The sequence below is a fragment of the Oncorhynchus kisutch genome, unplaced genomic scaffold (assembly GCF_002021735.2).
Source record: "Oncorhynchus kisutch isolate 150728-3 unplaced genomic scaffold, Okis_V2 scaffold2232, whole genome shotgun sequence".
NCBI classification, from domain to species: Eukaryota; Metazoa; Chordata; class Actinopteri; order Salmoniformes; family Salmonidae; genus Oncorhynchus; species Oncorhynchus kisutch.
Genome location: NW_022264177.1, coordinates 6,197 through 32,170, shown reverse-complemented (window position 1 = coordinate 32,170; position 25,974 = coordinate 6,197). Strand labels below are relative to the sequence as shown.

The window sequence follows — 25,974 nt, the reverse complement described above, 5'->3', positions numbered from 1 at the left end:
ACTATAAGAAACATATACTAACTATAGAACATATACTGCGTAATAAATAACAACCAAGCTGGTTTAACACACCAAAAAATATAGTTATTAGGCTACACACATTAGGCGCCATAATACAATATTATAAGGCTTTATGTGAGGCAGAAAACCCTAGTTTACATCTATGCGCAGCATTACAGGCTAAATATTATTGCGATCTGAGACGATAGATCGTTCCAGTTGTTCTCTCTCATATCTAAATGATAGGCAATGAATGTGGGCTGGTCCCTCTGCGCTCAACACTCAACACCCGGATGTGTGCGGCACTTGGACTGCATAGTAGAATCGCTGGATCCAGATAATAGACTATTTGATGGGAATCAGATCGCGGATTACGACAAAAAAATGAAATCAACTGAATCGGTGCCGGTTTGGAATCACTGACAGAATGGAGGACGATCTGGTTTCAGAGGATGATATCTGTAAGAATTTATAATTCTCTCATTACTAACGGAATAGCTGTATGTATTGGTTTTTGTGATGCCTACTCTGCTCATCTGGCCTATATACTGTACTAGTCTAGGCAGCCTGCCTTTATCGGGTTATTGCACGCGCGGACACTGTATCAGAACAGATTCAGTCAGAATAATTGATTCATTGATAAGAGCTACCATGAACTGAAGCCAGTTCAAATACTAGGCTATGTTATATTGCAATGTGATGGTTGTCGGGATGCATGACAGGGCTCATATGGTTCCTCCTTATAGGATGAAACCATAGCCTTTTGATTTGCATTACTTCTGAAATATTATATTGTAGTAGTGCTTGACTTGGGCATCAGATCGCTGGAGCTGAATACCAGCACCTCAAATGTTCTACTGCTTGAGCTCCTGCACCATTTATAGAATATTAGCAGGACCTAGTTTGGGAACCCTGGTCTAGTGGTGAGGTGTTTAGCTGTTGTTTTAGCGCTAGTTTATCATTGCACTTTTAATATGTTGGTGGAACATTAATTGGGGAGGACAGACTCGTGGTAATGGCTGGAGCAGAATGGGTGGAATGGTACCAAATACATCCAACACATTGTTTCCATGTGTTTAGTGCCGTTCCATTTACTCCGTTTCAGCCATTTTTATGAGCCGTCCTCTCCTCAGCAGCCTCCACTGGTTGCACTAGTTTTCTGACTTGTAATGCTCAATGTACCGTTTGATGTAGGCCTGGCAATGTTGTGCATAGTACAAGCATATAACCTCCGGGATAGACCGATCTAGGTCAGTCTCAACCAGTCTGTCAATGTTGTCTCATAAGAGAAACCGGCGTCTGTAGTCATAAAGAGTCTCAGAGTAAGAGTTCTGATCTAGGACCAGTTCCCCCCTTTCCATATAATAATATTAATTGTGATTAAAGGACTAAACTGATTCTAGATCAGCACTAAGACACTTCATGAATACAGTAGGAAGACTACACAGACCAAATCATAGTTATCAATATAGAAACAGTTCAGTCGCCCTCACATGTTTGCCATATCCAGTATGTTGTGTACGCAAAGTGGGAATGTAGTGAGAGTTCTACATTGAGGTTTTCCCCAATGTTGATTTAACCGTTAAAAAGTTCCTGGGAGGTGAAATGACAGGCAGCTATGGCTCTTATAGGCACATACATACTGCAGTTGTACCAGTGATGGACAACCCATCGGGCACAACGCGGATGCAACAACAGAGAGTCTTTTCTGCGCCCTAAAAAATGATGGCACAATGATTGTGTGAACGTTTTTGTGTAGACAAACTGTCCGTTGTATCACAAAATAAATATCATCTGTATCACAACCACTGTGTCAAATGTGTTTCAGGCTACATCAGTTGCCAACCTGAGTGAGAACAGGGCCTTAGGGACCTGCTGATGGCCGTTCATTCATCCAGGCTATGGCTGCTTCTCAAATGTCACCCGTATAGTGCATTACTTATAGGCCCTGGTCAAAGGTAGTGCACTACGTAGAGAATAGGGTTCAATTTGGAATTCAGCCTATGATTGGAATTCAATCTGCTGGCCCTACAGCATTACCACAGTCTATAGAAAGACAGACATCAGGCCTCCCGAGTGGTGCTGTCACGCCCTGACCTTAGTTATCTTTGTTTTCTTTATTATTTTGGTTAGGTCAGGGTGTGCCGAGGGTGGTTTGTTTAGTTTTTGTATTGTCTAGGGGTTTTTGTATGTCTAGGGTTTTTTGTAAGTCTAGGTGTTTATATGTCTGTGGTTACCTAGATTGGTTCTCAATCAGAGGCAGCTGTTTATCGTTGTCTCTGATTGGGGACCATATTTAGGTAGCCATATTCCTTGGGTAGTTTGTGGGTTCTTAGTCTATGTTTAGTTGCCTGTCTGCACTAGCCATATTAGCTTCACGGTTAGTTTTTGTTGTTTTGTTCAGTGTTTGTTCTTCCATTAAAATAAGTGTGTACGCTTACCACGCTGTGCCTTGGTCTCCACCATACAACGAGTGTGACAGAAGAACCCACCAAAAAAGGACCAAGCAGCGTGCTAAAGAGGAGGGGACATCCTGGACCCGGGAGAAAGAGGAGTGGAAGACATGGTCCTGGGAGGAAGTAATGGCTGGGGACAAGACTCTGCCATGGAAGCAGGTGGAGATAGCACAGGAGGAACGACGACGATACGAGGGGACACGGCTAGCACGGAAGCCCGAGAGGCAGCCCCAAGATTTTATTGGGTGGGGCACACGAGGAGATTGCTTAAGTCAGGTTGGAGACCTGAGCCAACTCCTCGTGCTTACTGTGGGGAGCATGAGACTGGTCACGTACCGTGTTATGCAGAGATGCGCACGGTGTCTCCATTTCACGTTCATAGCCCTGTGCGCTCTATTCCAGCTCCTCGCATTGGCCGGGCTAGAATGGGCATCCAGCCAGGAAGGAAGGTGCCGGCACAGCGCTCCTGGTCTCCAGTATACCTCCTTGGACCAGGATATCCTGTGCCGGCTCTGCGCACTATGTCTCTGGTGAGTCTGCACAGACCAGTGCGCCCTGTGCCAGCGCCCTGTGCCAGCACCCTGTGCCAGCGCCCTGTGCCACGCCCTGCATTTTCAGGCTGAAAATAAACATCCAGCCAGGATGGGTTGTCAGCTCTACACTCCAGACCTCCAGTTCCTCCTCCCCGCACTCGCCCTGAGGTGCGTGTCACCAGCCCGGTACCACCAGTGCCGGCACCACGCACCAGGCCTACAGTGCGCCTTGGCAGTCCAGAGCGTCCGACGACAGTACCCAGTCCAGAGCGTCCGGCGACAGTACCCAGTCCGGAGCGTCCGGCGACAGTACCCAGTCCGGAGCATCGGACGACGGGCCACAGTCCGGAGCATCGAACGACGGGCCCCAGTCCGGAACCTCCAGCGACGGTCCCCAGTCCGGAACCTCCAGCGACGGTCCCTAGTCCGGAGCCTACAGCGACGGTCCCCAGTCCGGAGCCTCCAGCGACGGTCCCCAGTCCGGGGCATCGAACGACGGGCCACAGTCCGGAGCATCGAACGACGGGCCACAGTCCGGAACCTCCAGCGACGGTCCCCAGTCCGGAACCTCCAGCGATGGTCCCCAGGCCGGAGCCTCCAGCGATGGTCCCCAGGCCGGAAGCCTCCAGCGACTGTCCCCAGGCCGGAGCCTCCAGCGACGGTCCCCAGTCCGGGGTTTCCAGCGACGGTCCCCAGTCCAGAACCTCCGGCGATGATCCACGCAGCGAGGGTCCCCAGCCTGGGGCCTACGGCGAGGATCCGCAGTCCAGAGCCTCCAGCGATGATCCACGGGTCAGTGCTACAAGGGCGGAGGGATCAGTGTAAAGAAGGGAGAGCGGCGTCCAGAACCAGAGCCGCCACCAAAGTTAGATGCCCACCCAGACCCTCACATATAGGTTTAGGTTTGCGGCCGGGAGTCCGCACCTTTTGGGGGGGTACAGTCACGCCCTGACCTTAGTTATCTTTGTTTTCTTTATTATTTTGGTTAGGTCAGGGTGTGCCGAGGGTGGTTTGTTTAGTTTTTGTATTGTCTAGGGGGTTTTGTATGTCTAGGGGTTTTTGTAAGTCTAGGTGTTTATATGTCTATGGTTGCCTAGATTGGTTCTCAATCAGAGGCAGCTGTTTATCGTTGTCTCTGATTGGGGACCATATTTAGGGAGCCATATTCCTTGGGTAGTTTGTGGGTTCTTAGTCTATGTTTAGTTGCCTGTCTGCACTAGCCATAATAGCTTTTTTCATAATAGGGTTTTGGCTGTGGGGGGGGGGGCTTTACTTGGCTCATCGCACTCTAGCGACTCCTGCAGGCTGACCTCGGTCGTCAGTTGAACGGTGTTTCCTCTGACACATTGGTGCGGCTGGCTTCCGGGTTAAGCGTGTGGGTGTTAAGAAGTGCGGTTGATTTGGAGAACGTGTGACTCTGAGGTTTAGAGGACGCAAGGGGAAGAAAAGGGGTAAGAAAAAAGACAGGCATCAACATGAAGGCAAATAAATACATTTGACAGATCAATCCATGGCTGAGGCAGTGAGCCATACATCACAAAATCCATTGGATAGATATTTAAGAGATAAGATTTACAATGGCGGCCTGGGATCAGTATGTTAACTACCTTGCTCAGGGACAGAATGACAGATATTTACCTTGTCACCTCAGGTATTTGATCTCGCAACCTTTCGGTTACTGGCCCAACGCTCTAACCACTAGGCTACCTGCCCCCTCCTTGTGAACAGAGATAGAGCCTCATGCTTGTTTCTCCCATCCTCCTTTCCATGGCCCGTGTCTGTTCACAGTGATCCGGTCAGAGAAGGAATTCCACGATGCAGCAAAGAGGAACGACACGGACAAAATGCGGGAGCTGATGAAGAAAGGAGTGGACATCAAGGCCAAAAACAAAGTGAGTGCATGTACGGGATTGGAGAGCATACACACACAGTCGCAGTCGTTGGCAGATACACACACTTACACACTTACACATGTTTTTCATGATAATGACTATTGTCGTGTTGAAACCTGACTGAAAGTGAGTTCACAAGAACTTCTACTAAGCTGTACTGATTCCCATTAGTAAACCACAGTGCAAATACCCAGGAAGGATTTGATCTGACAGAGTCGATGCCAGTCAGTCAGTGCCACACTGCCACTGCCAACGCTTTAGCAGCTGTTGTTTTGTTCCTGCCGTTTGTGCTTTGAAGAAAAGGAAACCAGCGTCTTGTTGTCCCGGGAAAAGGATATGACCCGGATTTCACCTCACTGTGGTGAAATAACACCCTCCGACTTGTTTCTCTTGGCTAGCATGGCCCAAGGTTTCACCGCTAGGTCGTTAACTGTTTCTCACTCAATGTTCTTGCAAATAAGTTGCATAATAAAAGTGTTTTGGTTTTTTTTGCAGTAAAATATAGCATGCAACTTATGTTTTCTTCTCTGTGTTGTGATGAACTGAATTACCCTGCAGGGATCATGAAAGTATGAAGCTGTCTATGTGGTTATATAGTGGAAGTATCTTAACCTAGACTTTACATAACCTTTCAGAGCTGTTACTGTATCTGTTCCAGTGGAAAGGGAGAGAGCTTCTGTCTACCTCAAGCTTCTTTATCGGCATGCTCATCGTGTTTTCTCTCTCCTCTCTATCGTGTTGTTACTCTCTCCTCTCTATCGTGTTGTTTCTCTCTCCTCTCTATCGTGTTGCTTCTCTCTCCTCTCTATCGTGTTGTTTCTCTCTCCTCTCTATCGTGTTGTTTCTCTCTCCTCTCTATCGTGTTGCTTCTCTCTCCTCTCTATCGTGTTGTTTCTCTCTCCTCTCTATCGTGTTGTTACTCTCTCCTCTCTATCGTGTTGTTTCTCTCTCCTCTCTATCGTGTTGTTTCTCTCTCCTCTCTATCGTGTTGTTTCTCTCTCCTCTCTATCGTGTTGTTACTCTCTCCTCTCTATCGTGTTGTTACTCTCTCCTCTCTATCGTGTTGTTTCTCTCTCCTCTCTATCGTGTTGCTTCTCTCTCCTCTCTATCGTGTTGTTTCTCTCTCCTCTCTATCGTGTTGCTTCTCTCTCCTCTCTATCGTGTTGTTTCTCTCTCCTCTCTATCGTGTTGTTTCTCTCTCCTCTCTATCGTGTTGTTACTCTCTCCTCTCTATCGTGTTGTTTCTCTCTCCTCTCTATCGTGTTGTTTCTCTCTCCTCTCTATCGTGTTGTTTCTCTCTCCTCTCTATCGTGTTGTTTCTCTCTCCTCTCTATCGTGTTGTTTCTCTCTCCTCTCTAACGTGTTGTTTCTCTCTCCTCTCTCGTGTTTTCTCTCTCCTCTCTATCGTGTTGTTACTCTCTCCTCTCTATCGTGTTGTTTCTCTCTCCTCTCTATCGGGTTTTCTCTCTCTCTCTCCTCTCTATCGTGTTGTTTCTCCTCTCTATTGTGTTTCTCTCGCTCCTCCTCTCTCACCATTCTCATTATGTTTTCTCTCTCTTCCTCCTCTCGCTCTCCACAGAAAGGCCGTACAGCGCTGCACTGGGCGGCAGGGGCTGGGAACGAGCAGGCTCTACGTCTGTTACTAGACCATAATAATGAGGTGGATGTGGAGGACAGTGTAGGTACACACACACTCACTCACGCTTACACTCACACTCATGTTTACACTCACACTCACAACCACACACTCATACAGACAGTATTTTATTGTGGGCTATGGCCTCACAAAGTTTGTTGCAGTTACTCAGCCATGATCTGCATTTTCTAATGAACTGTGCGTAAAATTGCTCATAACATCCCACCTTTGTTTATGAGCCCTTGAGACAACTCTGTCTCTGTAATGCAGTTCATTTGGGTGTATAATGAGGAAATAGTTAGAGACACCTTCATATTCATCAGCGTAGATGTGGGGGGTCGTAGAAATGACCTTACTCAGTTTTTCTTGTCTGGTTCTCTGCACAGGCACACACAAAAGTGCATGCTCGCACACACACCCGCACACACACACATGTATGCACACACACACACGTATGCGCGCACACACACACACACACACGTATGTGCGCACACACACACAGTAAACACCCTTTGTCTCAGGACACTGGCATTATAATGACTGTGATGATGAATATTTCATCAAACACAAGTAAGACACAGACAGGCAGTCTAAATGGTGATTTAATGTGTTTTGCCACTGCAATGTGTTGACTGTGTCCTGCTTGTGCTACTGCAATATTCTTAATTACAACAGACATAAGGTTGTAGCCTACATTCTAAATTAACCTACAAAATATTCAGACATATTGACTTTTTAAACATTTTGTTACGTTACTGCCTTATTCTAAAATGGACGAAACTGTTTTAATTCCTTTTCAATCCACACAAAATAGCCTGTAATAACAAGGACTAAACAGGTTTCTATAAATTCTGAAATAAACTGAAATATCACATTTACATAAGCATTCAGACCTTTTACTCAGTACTAGGACCTTTTACTCAGGAGCGTCTTTGGCAGCGATTACAGCCTCGAGACTTCTTGGGTAGGACGCTACAAGCTTGGCACACCTATATTTGGGGAGTTTCTCCCATTTTTCTCTGCAGATCCTCTCAAGATCTGTCAGGTTGGAGGGGGAGCGTCGCTGCACAGCTATTTTCAGGTCTCTCCAGATATGTTAGATTAGGTTCAAGCCCGGGCTCTGGCTTGGCCACCCAAGGACATTCAGAGATTTGCCCGAAGCCACTCCTGCATTGTCTTGACTGTGCTTGGGGTCGATGAGCTGTTGGAAGGTGAACCTTCACCCCAGTCTGAGGTCCTGAGCGCTCTAGAGCAGGTTTTCCATCAAGGATCTCTTTGTACTTTGCTCCGTTATTCTTTCTCTTGATCCTGACTAGTCTCCCAGTCCCCGCCTGAAAACATCCCCACAGCATGATGCTGCCACCACCATGCTTCACCGTAGGGATGGTGCCAGGATTCCTCCAAACATGATGCTTGGCATTCAGGTCAAAGAGTTCAATCTTGTTTTCATCAGACCAGAGAGTCTTGTTTCTCATTGTCTGAGAGTCCCGTAGGTGCCTTTTTGCAAACTCTAAGCTAACTGTCTTCTGCAAACTCTAAATTAACGGTCTTGTGCCTTCTATTGAGGAGTGGCTTCCGTCTGGCCACTCTACCGTAAAGGCCAGATTGTTGGAGTGCTGCAGAGATGTCCTTCTGGAAGGTTCTCCCATCTCTACAGAGCAACTCTGAAGCTCTGTCAGAGTGACCATTGGGTTCTTGGTCACCTCCCTGACCAAGGCCCTTCTCCCCCGATTGCTCAGTTTGGCTGGGTGGCCAGCTCTAGGAAGAGTCTTGGTGGTTCCAAACTTCTTCCATTTAAGAATGATGGAGGCCACCGTGTTGTTGGGGACCTTCAATGCTGCAGAATATTTTTAGTGTGCCCTTACCCAGATCTGTGCCTCGACACAATCCTGTCTCGGAGCGCTATGGAAAATTCCTTTGACCTCATGGCTTGATTTTTTTCTCTGACATGCACTGTCAACTGTGGGACCTTACATAGACAGGTGTGTGCCTTTCCAAATCATGCCCAATAAGTTGAATTTACCACAGGTGGACTCCAATCAAGTTGTATGGAAACAGGATGCACCAATATCGAGTCCCATAGCTTGAAAACAATTCTAAAACCCATTTTTTTCTTTGTCATTATGGGATATTGTGTGTAGATTGATGAGGGAAAAAGTATTTAATCCATTTTAGAATAAGGCTGTAACATAACAACATTTGGAAAAAGTCAAGTGGTCTGAATACTTTCCGAATGCACTGTATACATTACATTCAAAAGGTATTCACACCACTTTCCAAATTTTGTTGTGTTACGGCCTGAATTTAAAATGTATTCAATTGAGATTTTGTGTCACTGGCTTACACACAATACCTCATAATGTCAAAGTGTAATTATGTTTTTAGAATTGTTTACAAATTAATTTAAAAAAATAAAAGTTGAAATGTCTTGAGTCAATAAGTATTCAACCGCCAAGCCTAAATAAATTCAGGAGTAAAAATGTGCTGAAGAAGTCACATAATCAATTGCATGGTGCAATAATACCCCACACATGGCCAAGATAAAGCAAAGCAGTACGACAAAAAATAAGAGTTACACATGGGATAAACAAAAGTACAATCAATAACACAATAGAAAATATATATATACACAGTGTGTGCAAATGGAGTAAGGAGTTAAGGCAATAAATAGGCCATAGTAGTGAAGTAATTACAATTTAGCAAATTAACACTGGAGTGATAGATGTGCAGATGATGATGTGCAAGTAGAAATACTGGTGTGCAAAAGAGGTAGGTAGTTGGATTGGCTATTACAGATGGGCTGTGTATAGCTGCAGAGATTGGTAAGCTGCTCAGATAGCTGATGCTTAAAATTATTGAGGGAGACATAAGTCTCCAACTTCAGCTATTTTTGCAATTCGTTCCAGTCATTGGCAGCAGAGAACTGGAAGGGAAGGCGGCCAAACGAGTTGTTGGCTTTGGGGATGACCAGTGAGATACACCTGCTGGAGCGTGTGCTAAGGGTGGGTGTTATGGTGACCAGTGAGCTGAGATGAGGCAGAGCTTTACCTAGCAAAGACTTATAGATGATCTGGAGCCAGTGGGTAAGCCGAATATGTAGCGAGGGCCAGCCGATGAGAGCATACAGGACGCAGTGATGGGTGGTATATGGGGCTTGGTGACAAAACGGATGGCACGGTGATAGACTGCATCCAGTTTGCCGAGTATAGTGTTGGAGGCTATTTTGTAGATGACATCGCCGAAGTCATAAAGAGTCATAAAGATCATCAAGGACATCAACCACCCGAGCCACTGCCTGTTCACCCCGCTGTCATCCAGAAGGCGAGATCAGTACAGGTGCATCAAAGCTGGGACCGAGAGACTGAAAAACAGCTTCTATCTCAAGGCCATCAGACTGTTAAACAGCCACCACTAACATTGAGTGGCTACTGCCAACACACTGTCAATGCCACTGACTCTACTCCAGCCACTTTAATCATGGGAATTGATGGGAAATGATGTAAATATATCACTAGCCACTTTAAACAATGCTACCTTATATAATGTTACTTACCCTACATTATTCATCTCATATGCATACGTAGATACTGTACTCTATATCATCGACTGCATCCTTATGTAATACATGTATCACTAGCCACTTTAACTATGCCACTTGGTTTACATACTCATCTCATATGTATATACTGTACTCGATATCATCTACTGTATCTTGCCTATGCTGCTCTGTACCATCACTCATTCATATATCTTTATGTACATATTCTCTATCCCCTTACACTGTGTATAAGACAGTAGTTTTTTTTGGAATTGTTAGTTAGATCACTTGTTCGTTATTACTGCATTGTCGGAACTAGAAGCACAAGCATTTCGCTACACTCGCATTAACATCTGCTAACCATGTGTATGTGACAAATAAATTTGATTTGATTTGATTTGAAGTCGAGAATCGGTAGGATAGTCAGTTTTACGAGGGTATGTTTGGCAGCGTGAGTGAAGGAGGCTTTGTTGTGAAATAGATTCTAGATTTAATTTAGGATTGGAGATGCTTAATATGAGTCTGGAAGGAGAGTTTACAGTCTAGCCATACACCTAGGTATTTGTAGTTGTTCACATATTCTAAGTCAGAACCGTCCAGAGTAATGACGCAAGTCGGTCGAGCGGGTGCCAGCAGCGATCGGTTGAAGAGCATGTATTTAGCTTTACTAGCGTTTAAGAGCAGTTGGATTCCACAGAAGGAGTGTTATGGCACTGAAGCTCGTTTGGAGGTTTGTTAACCCTTCCAAAGAAGGGCTAGAAGTATACAGAATGGTGTCGTCTGCGTAGAGGTGGATCAAGGAATCACCCGCAGCAAGAGCGACATCATTGATATATACAGAGAAAAGAGTCGGCCCGAGAATTGAACCCTGTGGTACCCCCATAGAGACTGCCAGAGGTCTGAACAACAGGCCCTCCGATTTGACACACTGAATTCTATCTGAGAAGTAGTTGGTGAACCAGGTGAAGCAGTCATTTGAGAAACCAAGGCTGTTGAGTCTACCGATAAGAATACGGTGAGTGACAGAGTCGAAAGCCTTGGCCAGGTCGATGAAGACGGCTGTACAGTACTGTCTTTTATCGATGGCGGTTATGATATCGTTTAGTATCTCAGAGTGATGAGAGGTGTTGGGTTTTTCGCCAGATATAGCGTTTTCCTTGATGGCCAAACAGCTACATTTTAGTCTCATCTGACCAGAGTACCTTCTTCCATATGTTTGGGGAGTCGCCCACGTGCCTTTTGGCAAACACCAAACATGTTTGCTTATTTTTGTTCTTTAAGCAATGGCTTTTTTTGCCACTCCTCTGTAAAGCCCAGCTCTGTGGAGTGTACTGCTTAAAGTGGTCCTATGGACAGATACTCCAGTCTCTGCTGTGGAGCTTTGCAGCTCCTTCAGGGTTATCTTTGTTCTCTTTGTTGCCTCTGATTAATGCCCTCCTTGCCTGGTCCATGAGTTTTGGTGGGCGGCCCTCTCTTGACATGTTTGTTGTGGTGCCATATTCTTTCCATTTTTTAATAATGGATTTAATGGTGCTCCGTGGGATGTTCAAAGTTTCATAACCCAACCCTGATCTATACTTCTCCACAACTTTGTCCCTGACCTGTTTGGAGAGCTCCTTGGTCTTCATGGTGCCGCTTGCTTGGTGGTGCCCCTTGCTTAGTGAAGTTGCAGACTCTGGGGTCTTTCAGAGCAGGTGTATATATACTGAGATCACGTGACAGATCATGTGACACTTAGATTGCACACAGGTGGACTTTATTTAACTAGTTATGTGACTTCTGAAGGTAATTGGTTGCACTAGATCTTATTTAGGGGCTTCATAGAAAAGGGGGGGAATACATATGCACGCACCACTTTTCAGTTTTTTATTTGATTTTTATTTTTTTAATTTCACTTCCCCAATTTGGACTATTTTGTGTATGTATGAGATCCAAATAAAATTGATTTAAATTACAGGTTGTAATACAACAAAATAGGAAAAATGCCAAGGGGGATGAATACTTTTGCAAGGCACTGTATGCTTGTCATAGGCAAGGACTAGTTAGTTTACAATGAAGTTAAGCACAGGCAACATCCTAGAAGAACCTGGCTAAATCTGCTTTCTAACAGACACTGGGTGTAGCAATGTGCGCTGAGAGTCGGGAAGCAAGTTCAGGGAGTGTTTTAATAAATAAACGGAACATAATACAAAACAAGAAACACTAACAGAACACAGACATAATACAGAAACAATGACGCCTGGGGAAGGAACCAAAGGGAGGGACATATATAGGGAAGGAACCAAAGGGAGGGACATATATAGGGAAGGAACCAAAGGGAGGGACATATATAGGGAAGGTAATCAGGGAAGTGATGGAGTCCAGGTGAGTCTGATGACACGCAGGTGCGCGTAACGATGGTGACAGGTGTGCGCCATAACGAGCAGCCTGGTGACCTAGAGGCCGGAGAGGGAGCACACTTGACACAGAGACAAATTCCCCTTTCAGCAGGACAATAACCTAAAACACAAGGCCAAATATACACTGGAGTTGCTTACCAAGACAACATTGAATGTTCCTGAGTGGCCAACTGTAGTTACAGCTTTGACTTAAATCGGCTTGGAAATCTATGGAAAGACTTGAAACTGGCTGTCTAGCAATGATCAACAATCAACTTGACAGAGCTTGAAGAATATTTTTTTATTTTTTATTTCACATTTATTTAACCAGGTAGGCTAGTTGAGAACACCTTTATTTAACCAGGTAGGCTAGTTGAGAACACCTTTATTTAACCAGGTAGGCTAGTTGAGAACACCTTTATTTAACCAGGTAGGCTAGTTGAGAACACCTTTATTTAACCAGGTAGGCTAGTTGAGAACAAGTTCTCATTTGCAACTGCGACCTGGCCAAGATAAAGCATAGCAGTGTGAGCAGACAACAAAGAGTTACACATGGAGTAAACAATTAACAAGTCAATAACACAGTAGAAACCAAAGGGGGAGTCTATACACAATGTGTGCAAATATTGTACAATCCATGTGTTCTCAGGTGTGATTCTAACATGTATTGACTCATGGGTGTGAACACTTATGTAAATTTGATATTTTTGTATTTAATTAATAAATTAGCCACATTTTCTAAACATGTTTTCACTTTGTCATTATGGGGTATTGTGTTAAGATGGGTGAAAAAAGCAACAATTTCATCCATGTTGAATATCAGGCTTTAAAACAACATTTGGAATAAGTCAAGGGGGGAAAATAACTTTCTGAAGGCACTGTATATATTATATATGAGGCAGAGATGTAGGCTACATAATCATGGAGATCAAATTGGCTGCGAGTCCAGAAGAGGGTGAGTAAAGTGAACAACAGCAGATACTTAGAAAATGTGTGTGTTCATTCTATTTCTACAACATGCTGTCCCTTCTCAGTTTGGTATGAATCCTCTGCTGCTGGCAGCCTGGTTCGGTCGCCTCAAGATCCTACAGATCCTCGTGGCCTCTGGCGCAAAGCTCAACTGTGAAAACAAAGTAAGTTATTCAATTAATTACATGAGTTGACCAAATTCAATGGAACGGATCCTACCCCCAATGATGTAAAAACGCGGATAGAACTACATCATGCGACTATCTTCATGTTATAGTGTTTTAATTCTGTCTATTCTACAATTGTGTCTAATTTTAACTAGTCATAGCTTGTGTAATTCAGGCAAACAATATGCTGTTTGTATTCACACCTATGCACACAAAAAAGCCAACTTAACATATTGCTTAATCAGGGGAACTGAGTTGGGTGGACTTCAAAAGGACAAGAAGTTGAGCTGATGTGTTCAAGTTTGTTTACTCAACAAATACTGCTCGAAGTTAGCTAAATTTGAACAAGCTTGTTGAATAAAATTACAAATTCATGTTTGCTCAAAACCAATCATTTTCCTATTTCCCTGCAGGTTTGTTCTCAGAATTGTTGATTAATCTTATGCAACATTTTTCTGAACCCAATCTGTTAGTAGTTGGACTTATTGCACCAGTTACTGAGATGGCGGTTCCAGTTTAGATGATTTAGGTCTCATTAATCAAACTTCTCTACCCCAGCAGTCAATTTTGGATATCCTTACTCTGGCTGGATTCCTCAAAAAATTACATCACTTTGCAAGCCAGCATACTGTGTTTTGCAGGGTTGTGTCAGACCAGTGTTTTATGGTGTAATTAGACCCTCAAAGAATGATACATTGTCATAAAGAGTTTAATTAAAAAAATAACATTCAAACATTTTAGAATTTTAGCATCCAGGCAATGGCGGAGCAATTTCTGCATACTACGCCTTTTAAAGCTTGCAAATATAGTGCTCTGTAAGATAATTGACTGACTTACTTGACTTAAGCCTTTGGCTCCTATGAGGAGCATAGGCCATTGACAAATGTACTCCATCTCACTCGGTTTGGGGGAAGTGTCACGCCCTGCCCTTAGAGACGTTTTATTTCTCTATTTGGTTAGGTCAGGGTGTGATTTGGGTGGGCATTCTATGTTTTCTATTTCTTTGTTTTTGGCCAAGTGTGGTTCCCAATCAGAGGCAGCTGTCTATCATTGTCTCTGATTGGGAATCATACTTAGGCAGCCTTTTTCCCACCTAATGTTGTGGGTAATTATTTATTTTCTGTCTGTGCCACAGTTGCGTCACGTTCGGTTTCTGTTTACCTGTTTCACTTTATTAAAGATGTGGAATTACATGTGCGTTGCGCCTTGGCTCATCTATGACAGGGAGTTTGAAGACAGGGAGTTTGAAGACAGTGAACGTGACAGCAAGTTTTCCAGCTCACACCACTTGAGGTGGCTTTCAGTCATTTCTGTCTTACAATTCATTTTTGTATTATAATAAGACTTATAATATGTTATGTATCCGTCTCTCTGTCAGAATGGGCTGGGCCTGCTGCACTGTGCCGCCCAGCGGGGTCATAGCAGAGTGCTGGAGTTCATCATGGAGGACCTAGTAGAGGATGTACTGCTGGACAGGGTGGACAATGTGACTGCCCCACACCACATTACCGGTTCTTCACTAGCACGCTTTCTGCACTTTCCTAGTTCTTTCAAAGACTTTTCATAGCAAATTCCTTGAACTTGTATTTTCCTGGGAGTGCTTTCCTTTCCCAGTACGTTCCCAGTACTGTCCTAGGGCTTTCCTTTCCTTATACTCTCCCTGTGTGTGCTTTAGTCTCAACCCTGCCTGGTTACAGGATTTACAAGGGAAATTGATGAATGAAAAATGAAAAAAAATCTTGTTTACTTTAAGAATTTGATGCAGTATCACCACCCTCTGTGCACAACCGATACCTTGAGGGTTTACTATGCTACCTATTATTTATCCTGTGCCATGTTAGATGTGTTTACTAGGATGTCAAACCTGCTTGTCGCATGTTGGCTGGACATCAGTGACATCAAGCCCCACCCCCAACAGCCAACTGTCGCTTACAGAGTGACAGACTAGTCCCTTGCTCTGTTGGCTAAAACGGTTGGCTTGTGTGTTTGTGCAGGAGGTTATTAGTTCGAGCCCTGCTTGGGGCAGAACAGAAGACACTGTTATTCCATACAGTCAATACTTTCATACTGTAATTTGGTCATATTGTCATTAGTGTCATTTGGTCATACTGTGATGTTGTCATTACTGTTACTGTCTTCTTCTAGTTAATCCCTCACTCCCTGTTTTACTGTCAGTCTGGGAAGACAGCGTTTCACCTGGCTGCAGAACATGGACAACTAGAGGTGGTTGAGTTCCTCATCGGTATGGGCTGCACTCACGGCCTCAAGGATAAGGTAGGTTCAGACGTGGACACATACACACCTATAGGTTAATACATGATTAGGCTAGTGTTACAGTAGCGAGAGAGTAAACATGAACTTTAAACACCTTTGGAAAAGGCGTTTACATTACTTTTCGTGTGTGTTTGTAACTAAGATGTTAGCATGTAAATATAACATGATGTGTTTATATATGTTGTATAGGATGAACACATGGCCCTCCATCTAGCAGCCAAGCATGGACATAACGAGGTCCTGCAGAAGTTAGTTGAGACAGGAGTGGACATTGACGAGAGAAACATAGTGAGTAAAGAACATATTGTCACTGTCAGGTGTGGTGTAGGGTGAAAAGCAGCCCAGAAACTATATTTTATATTCAATGCCTTTTAGCTGTCGTGGTTCCTGCTTCACTTTATATGGATAATGATGAGAGAAAAAAAGTTTACTATGAATTTATGTTTTGCTTCTAAACCTTTATTTTGCCAGGAAATAACTAATTCTATTTTACTATAATTAGGGTTACTGCTACTTGTTGTTCTATTTTATATGGTTGATTATTCCCTATTCTGTTGATAGAATGTAAAGCTGATGGAGGCCTGTTGTGACGTGATATTTGGTTCTCCAGGACGGACTGACACCTCTGCACCTGTCCTCTGATGGAGGTCACTATGAATGTGTCAAACTACTGCTGCAGGCCTGCTGTAATGTCAACGCGCTGACAAACGTAAGGGTCAACTCTCAATTAACTATAACTCATAAAGGCTTTATAGAGCATTCATCTATATATTCATATAGCTGTAAACGTATGGGCAGAGGACCACCTAGAAGTGGGTGCTTCCTATGCACTGACTGGGACCTTCTCTTCCAAGACAATGATGTTAAAACTCTTGCAGAGACGGGCATGGATGATAATACATGATTTCTAAAGCATCTAAATATCTTAGAAAGGGGTTATAAAGACTTTGTTAAGTCAATTGTAATTAGTTTAAAGTAGTACCTGATTATCACACTTACATTTAAGACTGAATCTGAGATGGATGGATAGATAATTGGATAGATAGATAATTGGATAGATGTATAATGTCAAAGTGCCAATTAATGTGTGAGACTGAGAGGTACATTAGTGAGTCTGAACTGTGACCTGTCCCACTGTGTTGTCTGTGCAGAAGAATATGAATGCCCTCCACTACGTGGCCCAGCACGGCTTTGAGAGGGAGACCAGTCTGCTACTGGAGGCGGGCGTCAACACAGACACGGTGGATGGCGTGAGTATGCAAGCCAACCTTTAACCATACTGTACATACTACACTAGTTTGTGCATCGGTTAGCTCCCCTGTAGGAATAGTTGGTAGCACTTATTGCAACTTGGTTAGCTCCTCTTTCAAATTACAATAGTGAACAGCCAGGTCTTTTAGTTAAGCCAAACAGCTCAGAATACACCAGTAGGGTTCAGCATCTGCACCATGTCTTCTCCACTTTCTCTTTTTCCTAACTTTTTCCTACTCAGAGAATTGGTGCCACATTTGTTTGTATAATTCAGTTCATGTCCTATATTGATGTTTTCAGTAAAAGTGATTTTATTTTTTAAGGAGTAGGACAGTCCCACTCCTCTCATATGTTTGTTGTATTGGATAGAGAGAGTCAATAAACAGGTGTTCTGACATGCTAGTTTTAAACCCATGCTGCAGCAGTAGGGTCCTGGAGGCAGCAGCTTAGACCACTGGATCCGCCCAAGACACAAAAGGTGTTTTTTCAGTGCCTCAGTGCAGAATAGGTTCTCTCCATAGATCTTTGTTTTAGTTTGTGTCTGAAACAAGACCACAAGCTACAGTACAACAGGCCTTTTCCTCCCATGTACCACTAATCAAAAGAGAACCATCGCACTCCCCCAGAAGCTTGGCTGGTATGTAAAACCCGCCAATTCAGACAAACAATGAGGTGTAATGGGTTCTTACTGAATACCCGTCTAAGTTATCCCTGATGCAGTGACCATTATAAAACACATTGAATAATGAAGTAAACTTTATGCAACGTCTTTTTGAGTGCGAACTCATTACACCTCCTTGTTCCTCCCACGTACCACACCTCTGGAACTCCCTCAATGACAATCTCAAAGCTGCTCAGACTGTTGGTGCATTTAAAGCAGGCCTTAAGACTCATCTCTATCGGCTGGACTAGCCTCGTTCCTAAAGCAGGCCTTAAGACTCATCTCTATCGGCTGGACTAGCCTCGTTCCTAAAGCAGGCCTTAAGTCTCATCTGTATCGGCTGGACTAGCCTCGTTCCTAAAGCAGGCCTTAAGACTCATCTGTATCGGCTGGACTAGCCTCGTTCCTAAAGCAGGCCTTAAGACTCATCTGTATCGGCTGGACTAGCCTCGTTCCTAAAGCAGGCCTTAAGACTCATCTGTATCGGCTGGACTAGCCTCGTTCCTAAAGCAGGCCTTAAGACTCATCTGTATCGGCTGGACTAGCCTCGTTCCTAAAGCAGGCCTTAAGACTCATCTGTATCGGCTGGACTAGCCTCGTTCCTAAAGCAGGCCTTAAGACTCATCTCTATCGGCTGGACTAGCCTCGTTCCTAAAGCAGGCCTTAAGACTCATCTGTATCGGCTGGACTAGCTTCGTTCCTAAAGCAGGCCTTAAGACTCATCTCTATCAGCTGGACTAGCCTCGTTCCTAAAGCAGGCCTTAAGACTCATCTCTATCGGCTGGACTAGCCTCGTTCCTAAAGCAGGCCTTAAGACTCATCTCTATCGGCTGGACTAGCCTCGTTCCTAAAGCAGGCCTTAAGACTCATCTCTATCGGCTGGACTAGCCTCGTTCCTAAAGCAGGCCTTAAGTCTCATCTGTATCGGCTGGACTAGCCTCGTTCCTAAAGCAGGCCTTAAGACTCATCTGTATCGGCTGGACTAGCCTCGTTCCTAAAGCAGGCCTTAAGACTCATCTGTATCGGCTGGACTAGCCTCGTTCCTAAAGCAGGCCTTAAGACTCATCTGTATCGGCTGGACTAGCCTCGTTCCTAAAGCAGGCCTTAAGACTCATCTGTATCGGCTGGACTAGCCTCGTTCCTAAAGCAGGCCTTAAGACTCATCTGTATCGGCTGGACTAGCCTCGTTCCTAAAGCAGGCCTTAAGACTCATCTGTATCGGCTGGACTAGCCTCGTTCCTAAAGCAGGCCTTAAGACTCATCTGTATCGGCTGGACTAGCTTCGTTCCTAAAGCAGGCCTTAAGACTCATCTCTATCAGCTGGACTAGCCTCGTTCCTAAAGCAGGCCTTAAGACTCATCTCTATCGGCTGGACTAGCCTCGTTCCTAAAGCAGGCCTTAAGACTCATCTCTATCGGCTGGACTAGCCTCGTTCCTAAAGCAGGCCTTAAGACTCATCTGTATCGGCTGGACTAGCCTCGTTCCTAAAGCAGGCCTTAAGACTCATCTCTATCGGCTGGACTAGCCTCGTTCCTAAAGCAGGCCTTAAGACTCATCTCTATCGGCTGGACTAGCCTCGTTCCTAGACTCCTATTGTTCTCATGATATTATTATATATTTTTAAATGTCTTGTTAAATGTCTTTACTGTATTTCCTAGTATATTTCATTTTATGCACTTTGAGATTATTCTTGCATAATGAAAAGCGCTTTACAAGTATAATTTATTATTATTTACGTGGCATCTGTATGTGGTAACCATCAATGTGTATCTAATTTGACCTTGTGTTTTGAACAGCAACACACATCCCCTCTTCACATCGCCGTGCTCCACAATCACACCGAGGTGGTACGGTTGCTAATAGACGCTGAATGTGATCTGGACATATCTGACCATGTGAGTAATGTTTCCACTCTCTATGGGCGTTACGTAAACACCTTACTGTATGGAAACATTCTATGCAATGCATTCAATGATTTGTTAGGCCAATGGTGCATCGTGTACCTTAAAGTGTCTGTATCGATTCTGAGTCATCAGGTTGCGTGATCTGTGTTTGACGTTGTTTACATTATCATTGAGGTAAAGACCATGGAACAGAAGGCTTATGTACATTATACTGCCATAACACTTGTAACACTAATGACCTAATTCATCTCTTTTTTTTCCTCTCTTTTTCTGTCTCACTCTCTCGTTCTTTCTCCCTTCCCTCTCTACCTCCCTCCTTACAGAGGCTCCAGACAGCCCTGCACATCGCAGCAGAGCATGGAAGACAGGACATTGCTGAGATGATCCTCATAGCTGGGGTTAACCTCAAACTACTGGATAAGGTATTTGATTTAATCTAATTTTAAAGGGTAATTTTTTATCTTGTTTTTTTATTTACCTTTAGAAGTGAAGTGATCCAATAAAACATGGCGGAGCAAACAAGAACGCCTGTATGTGGGAGTTGTAATGGATTGTTAATAACGCGTTGGTAAAAATGTGTTATCTAATTTCCAATGTGGTTGGACAACTCATTGAGGGTATCAATCACTGAAGATATGGTATCAATACAGATAACGTGTTTCACTGACAGTCACACTTGCAATACGTGGCATCTGTATGAATTCAACTTTATGTAACTTTGTGTATTAAAATAACTAATATCATATAATACATCAGCACCGAATTAATGCTGATGAACTGGACCCAGGTGAATTAGTGCTGATGAACTGGACCCAGGTGAATTAGTGCTGATGAACTGGACCCAGGTGAATTAGTGCGGATGAACTGGACCCAGGTGAATTAGTGCGGATGAACTGGACCCAGGTGAATTAGTGCGGATGAACTGGACCCAGGTGAATTAGTGCGGATGAACTGGACCCAGGTGAATTAGTGCGGATGAACTGGACCCAGGTGAATTAGTGCGGATGAACTGGACCCAGGTGAATTAGTGCGGATGAACTGGACCCAGGTGAATTGGTGCGGATGAACTGGACCCAGGTGAATTGGTGCGGATGAACTGGACCCAGGTGAATTGGTGCTGATGAACTGGACCCAGGTGAATTAGTGCTGATGAACTGGACCCAGGTGAATTAGTGCTGATGAACTGGACCCAGGTAAATTAGTGCGGATGAACTGGACCCAGGTGAATTAGTGCTCATGAACTGGACCCAGGTGAATTAGTGCTCATGAACTGGACCCAGGTGAATTAGTGCTCATGAACTGGACCCAGGTGAATTAGTGCTCATGAACTGGACCCAGGTGAATTAGTGCTCATGAACTGGACCCAGGTGAATTAGTGCTCATGAACTGGACCCAGGTGAATTAGTGCTCATGAACAGGACCCTGGAGAATTAGTGCTCATGAACAGGACCCAGGTGATGTACTGTATGTCATATTGAATCCAGTGTTGTGGCTGTGTGTTGGTACTCTCAGCAGGGGAAGACTTCTCTGGAGGTGGCAGCCAGAGGAAACCATGTCATCTTAGTGGACATGATCATCAAAGCAGACCGGTTTTACAAGTGGGAAAAGGTAGGTTCATATTTAAACGCGCCTGCAGCTCTACTTTGTTCATGTTGAGATCGACTACTTTAGGTCTTCGCAGCTGTACCAGATCATCACGATTCCGGAATGAGTGTTTTAGAATTTCAGAATCAAATATCAGTCTGCTTCGCAGCTCAACTGCAATGCAGTCAATCTCAAACACACAACCTTTATTTGTGTACCAGGACAACGTGATCAGCGATGATGATTCGTGGCTGGGGAAGCAGCTGAGCTTTAAGCAGGACCACCAGGTGGAGACCCAGCACCTGCGCTCTGTCACGTGGAGGCTGGCCACCAAAGACCTGTCCCGCGGGGAGTGGAAGAGCCTCGCACAACACTGGGGCTTCACGGATGCCCACATACGCTCCATAGAGCAGCAGTGGACAGGTGAAGTATTGGCTTGGTCTAGAAATAACCCCCAGAGCCTAGCTCGTTGTAATTTTCAGATCTGAAGCAATCACATAGGTCTAAGTGAAAATTAAACTTTTCCATCTAGCTTTCTATCTGATGTTAAGGGCGCTTCCGCCATATTGCTTACATTCATATGATTCCTTCAGATCTGTAAACACAAAAGAGCCTAAGGAATAAGGAGTTAGCAGCCTGGGCGAACAGGTAGCCTTTAGGTGAGAGAGGCTGACCAGTAGCCAGAGGGTTGCTGGTTCAACCTAGAGGGTTAATTGACAGATCCCAGGTACCATATCCTGCCGTTGTGCCCTTGAGCAAGGCACTCAAGCCCAGAACTGTCCTTATTGTAGCCCATCTATTTTATATAAGTCTCTTATGACATTCACATATGTTAGGTACAAAGAGCTTCAAGGAGCATGGGCACCGTATGTTGCTGATCTGGCTGCATGGAGTAGTCATCGCAGGGGAGAACCCAATCAAAGGCTTGTATGAGGGACTGACGGGGATCTCCAGGACCGACCTAGCTGGTGAGTCAATGGACCGGGGGACGGGAGTCAACACCCATCAGGTATTCGAACCTGAGCACCAGGGCACAATGGGCGAATAGCATTTTTAAAAAAAAAAAACAACAATGGATGTTCTTATCGGACTGTACTGTCCAATCATTGTCACTCATTTCATGCCTACTGAACACTGCCCAGCTTCCCTCTAGACCACACTGCTGTCTAGCCTGGGGGAGGTAGTTGTCCAAAAGCTTTATGAGCATATTATGTAGTGGTGTAAAAATACTTAGAGTAGTTTAAGTAGTACTTCAATCTTTTGGTATTTGTTTCATTAGCTCATTGTTGATATAGTCCAAAAATGTTTTGCATGTCAGCAATGAAGTTTTCATGATATATAAGTAGAGAAATACAGCCGGTAAGATGCATTTTGCATCATAAGATGCTGTGTTTTGCATCAGAGGATGCTGTGTTTTGCATCAGAGGATGCTGTGTTTTGCATCAGAGGATGCTGTGTTTTGCATCAGAGGATGCTGTGTTTTGCATCAGAGGATGCTGTGTTTTGCATCAGAGGATGCTGTGTTTTGCATCAGAGGATGCTGTGTTTTGCATCAGAGGATGCTGTGTTTTGCATCAGAGGATGCTGTGTTTTGCATCAGAGGATGCTGTGTTTTGCATCAGAGGATGCTGTGTTTTGCATCAGAGGATGCTGTGTTTTGCATCAGAGGATGCTGTGTTTTGCATCAGAGGATGCTGTGTTTTGCATCAGAGGATGCTGTGTTTTGCATCATAAGATGCTGTGTTTTGCATCAGAGGATGCTGTGTTTTGCATCAGAGGATGCTGTGTTTTGCATCATAAGATGCTGTGTTTTGCATCAGAGGATGCTGTGTTTTGCATCAGAGGATGCTGTGTTTTGCATCAGAGGATGCTGTGTTTTGCATCAGAGGATGCTGTGTTTTGCATCAGAGGATGCTGTGTTTTGCATCAGAGGATGCTGTGTTTTGCATCAGAGGATGCTGTGTTTTGCATCAGAGGATGCTGTGTTTTGCATCAGAGGATGCTGTGTTTTGCATCAGAGGATGCTGTGTTTTGCATCAGAGGATGCTGTGTTTTGCATCAGAGGATGCTGTGTTTTGCATCAGAGGATGCTGTATTTCTGTACTTTGAAAGGTTCTGAACTTTACTTTATTATTTATATTGTTGACAACTTTACCTTTTATTCTAAAACCGTCCTAAAGCAAATATGTACTTTTTACTCCCATACATTTCCCTGTCACCCAAAAGCACTGGTCACATTTCAAGTGCTCAGGTAGGACAGCAATATAATCCAAATCAATTACCAATATAACAGGTTTTCATCCCTACTGCCACTTTTCTGGCGAACTCACTATTATGTCTGAGTTTTGGAGTGTGCCCCTGGCTCTCCGTAAATTTAAAAAACAAGAAAATTGTATCGTCTGGTTAGCTTAATATAAGGAATTTGATGTATAGTATTTACTTTTTCTCAAGAATGACAATGTAGTACTTTTTCCACCACTGATATTGTGGTTATTAATTCCATAAGTACATTAAATGCTGGATGTTGACCATCTTTTATCATCTCCACCAGTAATGGTCCGTAGCCCGTAGGTCAACTTGAATGAACAAAGAAATTTCCTTTTTCTTTTTCAACAGAAAGCATCAGACAGAAGGCAAATGCAGACACAAGCTCTCCCAAGAAATGCACCGCCATGTGAACAAGTCCATCCTGAAACACACTGATATACTGCAGGAATAAATGCCCATCCCAGGGTTCAAAACTAAAAATAGTGTCTGAATAAAGTTAACACACTGAACAAAATATAAATGCAACATGTAAAGTGTTGGTCCCATGTTTAATGACCTGAAATAAATGATCTCAGAAATGGTCCATATGCACAAAAAGCTTATTTCTCTCAAATTCTGTGCACAAATTTGTTTACATCCCTGTTAGTGAGCATATCTCCTTTGCCAAGATAATCCATCTGCCTGACAGGTGTGGCATATCAAGAAGCTAATTAAACAGCATGATCATTATACAGGTGTACCTTGTGCTGGGAACGATAGAAGGCAACTCCAAAATGTACAGATTTGTCACACAACACAATGCAACAGATGCCTCATGTTTTGAGGGAGCATGAAATTGGAATGCTGACTGCATGAATGTCCACCAGAGCTGTTGCCAGAGAATTTAATGTCCATAAGTCTCAAGTCATTTGAGAGAATTTGGCAGTATGTCCACCCGGCCTCACAACCACAGACCACATGTATGGCGTTATGTGAGAGAGCGGTTTGCTGATGTCAACGTTGTGGACAGAAAGCCCCATGGTGGGGTTATGGTATGGGCAGGCATAAGCTACAGACAACGAACACAACTGCATTTTATCGATGGCAATTTGAATGCACAGAGATACCGTGACAAGATTCTGAGGCCCATTGTCACGCCATTCATCCGCCGCCATCACCTCATGTTTCATCATGATAATGCACGGCCCCATGTCGCAAGGATCTGTACACAATTCCTGGAGGTTGAACATTTCCCAGTTCTTTCATGTCCTGCGTACTCACCAGACATGTCACCCATTGAGCATGTTTGGAATGCTCTGGATCTATGTGTATGACAGTGTGTTCCAGTTCCTGCCAATATCCAGCAACTTTGCACAGCCATTGAAGAGGAGTGGGACAACATTCCACAGCCTTATCAACTCTATGTGAAGGAGATGTGTCGCGCTGCATGAGGCAAATGGTGGTGAAACCAGAGACTGACTGGTTTTCTGATCCAAGGTATCTGTGACCAACAGATGCATATCTGTATTCCCAGTCATGTGAAATCCATAGATTAGGACCCAATTCATTCATTTCATTTGCTTACTGTCCTTATATAAACTGTAACTCAGTAAAATCTTTGAAACTGTTGCATGTTGTGTTTATTTTTGGTCTGTATATATTTAATGCTTATGGAGGCACCCATGTTAATATATCTAATATGTTATGGTGCCCAGCAACCTGTAATTCGACCCCTGGATCAGTCAAGGATCCATGTTTGTCTGTATGTCTGTCATACAGAGAACTATAGCAGTCAGTGTTTTTCTCTAAGTTCAACTGAATTAAATGTTAAGAGTTTTTTTGTGTGTGGGGTGGTGCACTGTAAATGTGAATCATATTTGCTCTATTGGTGCAGGTGCAATGAAAATAAATGTTCTACTGAGCCATTATATTTCCATATTCTAGGCACCATGCATTTAAGACCACTTGTTGTTTAGCCTAAAAGGCAAAGAGGGCATAATAAATTAACAATCACTATCTTTTTCAGGCCTGAAAATAAAACAAATATTCTACCACTTAATTTTTTCATACCTGAGAAGTAAAAAATGTTTTCTCTCTACATCTGCCATATTAATAGAATGCTTTTTTCAATGTTTTACTAGCGAGACCACTTGTTTTATACTGCTTTCAGCTGTGTGGTGAAGTATTCCACATTGCTCTCTTCTTGTACCGGACTGCAATGTCAACTCAGTCTACTAAATTACAACTGTTCATGACTATGCAGCTCAATAACTAAAATAGGTGGTGGTTCTACCACATGGTAGATTTTTACCATAAAATGCCATACATATTGTGTAAAGATCTGTTTTTAACAAATGCTTAACTGTTTTCTATTTTCTTGTATTGATGGACAATGCACTGGGATGGACTGTTATTTAGTTGATCACCGTTTGGCTTGTACATTTAGGTCAATTAAACAATTGATGATCAACAACTGATGAGGTA

General features: G+C 43.8%; 1 protein-coding gene across 4 annotated transcripts; it reads left to right on the top strand.

The window, feature by feature from the left end:
* The first annotated feature begins 296 nt into the window (after positions 1 to 296).
* Positions 297 to 25,967, top strand: LOC109879685 (ankyrin repeat and death domain-containing protein 1A). Of its 4 annotated transcripts, none has more exons than XM_031819521.1 (15): positions 297 to 461; positions 4,778 to 4,881; positions 6,461 to 6,559; positions 13,468 to 13,566; positions 14,948 to 15,055; positions 15,745 to 15,843; positions 16,033 to 16,131; positions 16,454 to 16,552; positions 16,995 to 17,093; positions 19,552 to 19,650; positions 19,983 to 20,081; positions 21,172 to 21,267; positions 21,465 to 21,666; positions 22,080 to 22,211; positions 23,860 to 25,967. In XM_031819521.1, the coding sequence occupies exons 1-15, from the start codon at positions 428 to 430 to the stop codon at positions 23,919 to 23,921; spliced, it is 1,530 nt and encodes a 509-aa protein (XP_031675381.1). In that variant the 5' UTR covers positions 297 to 427; the 3' UTR covers positions 23,922 to 25,967. The 4 variants fall into 4 exon arrangements, with proteins under 4 accessions (XP_031675381.1, XP_031675380.1, XP_031675382.1 ...); XM_031819520.1 differs by having other exon boundaries at positions 305 to 461; positions 15,715 to 15,843; XM_031819522.1 differs by lacking the exons at positions 297 to 461; positions 4,778 to 4,881; positions 6,461 to 6,559 and adding an exon at positions 12,520 to 12,764 and having other exon boundaries at positions 15,715 to 15,843.
* The last annotated feature ends 7 nt before the right edge of the window (positions 25,968 to 25,974 follow it).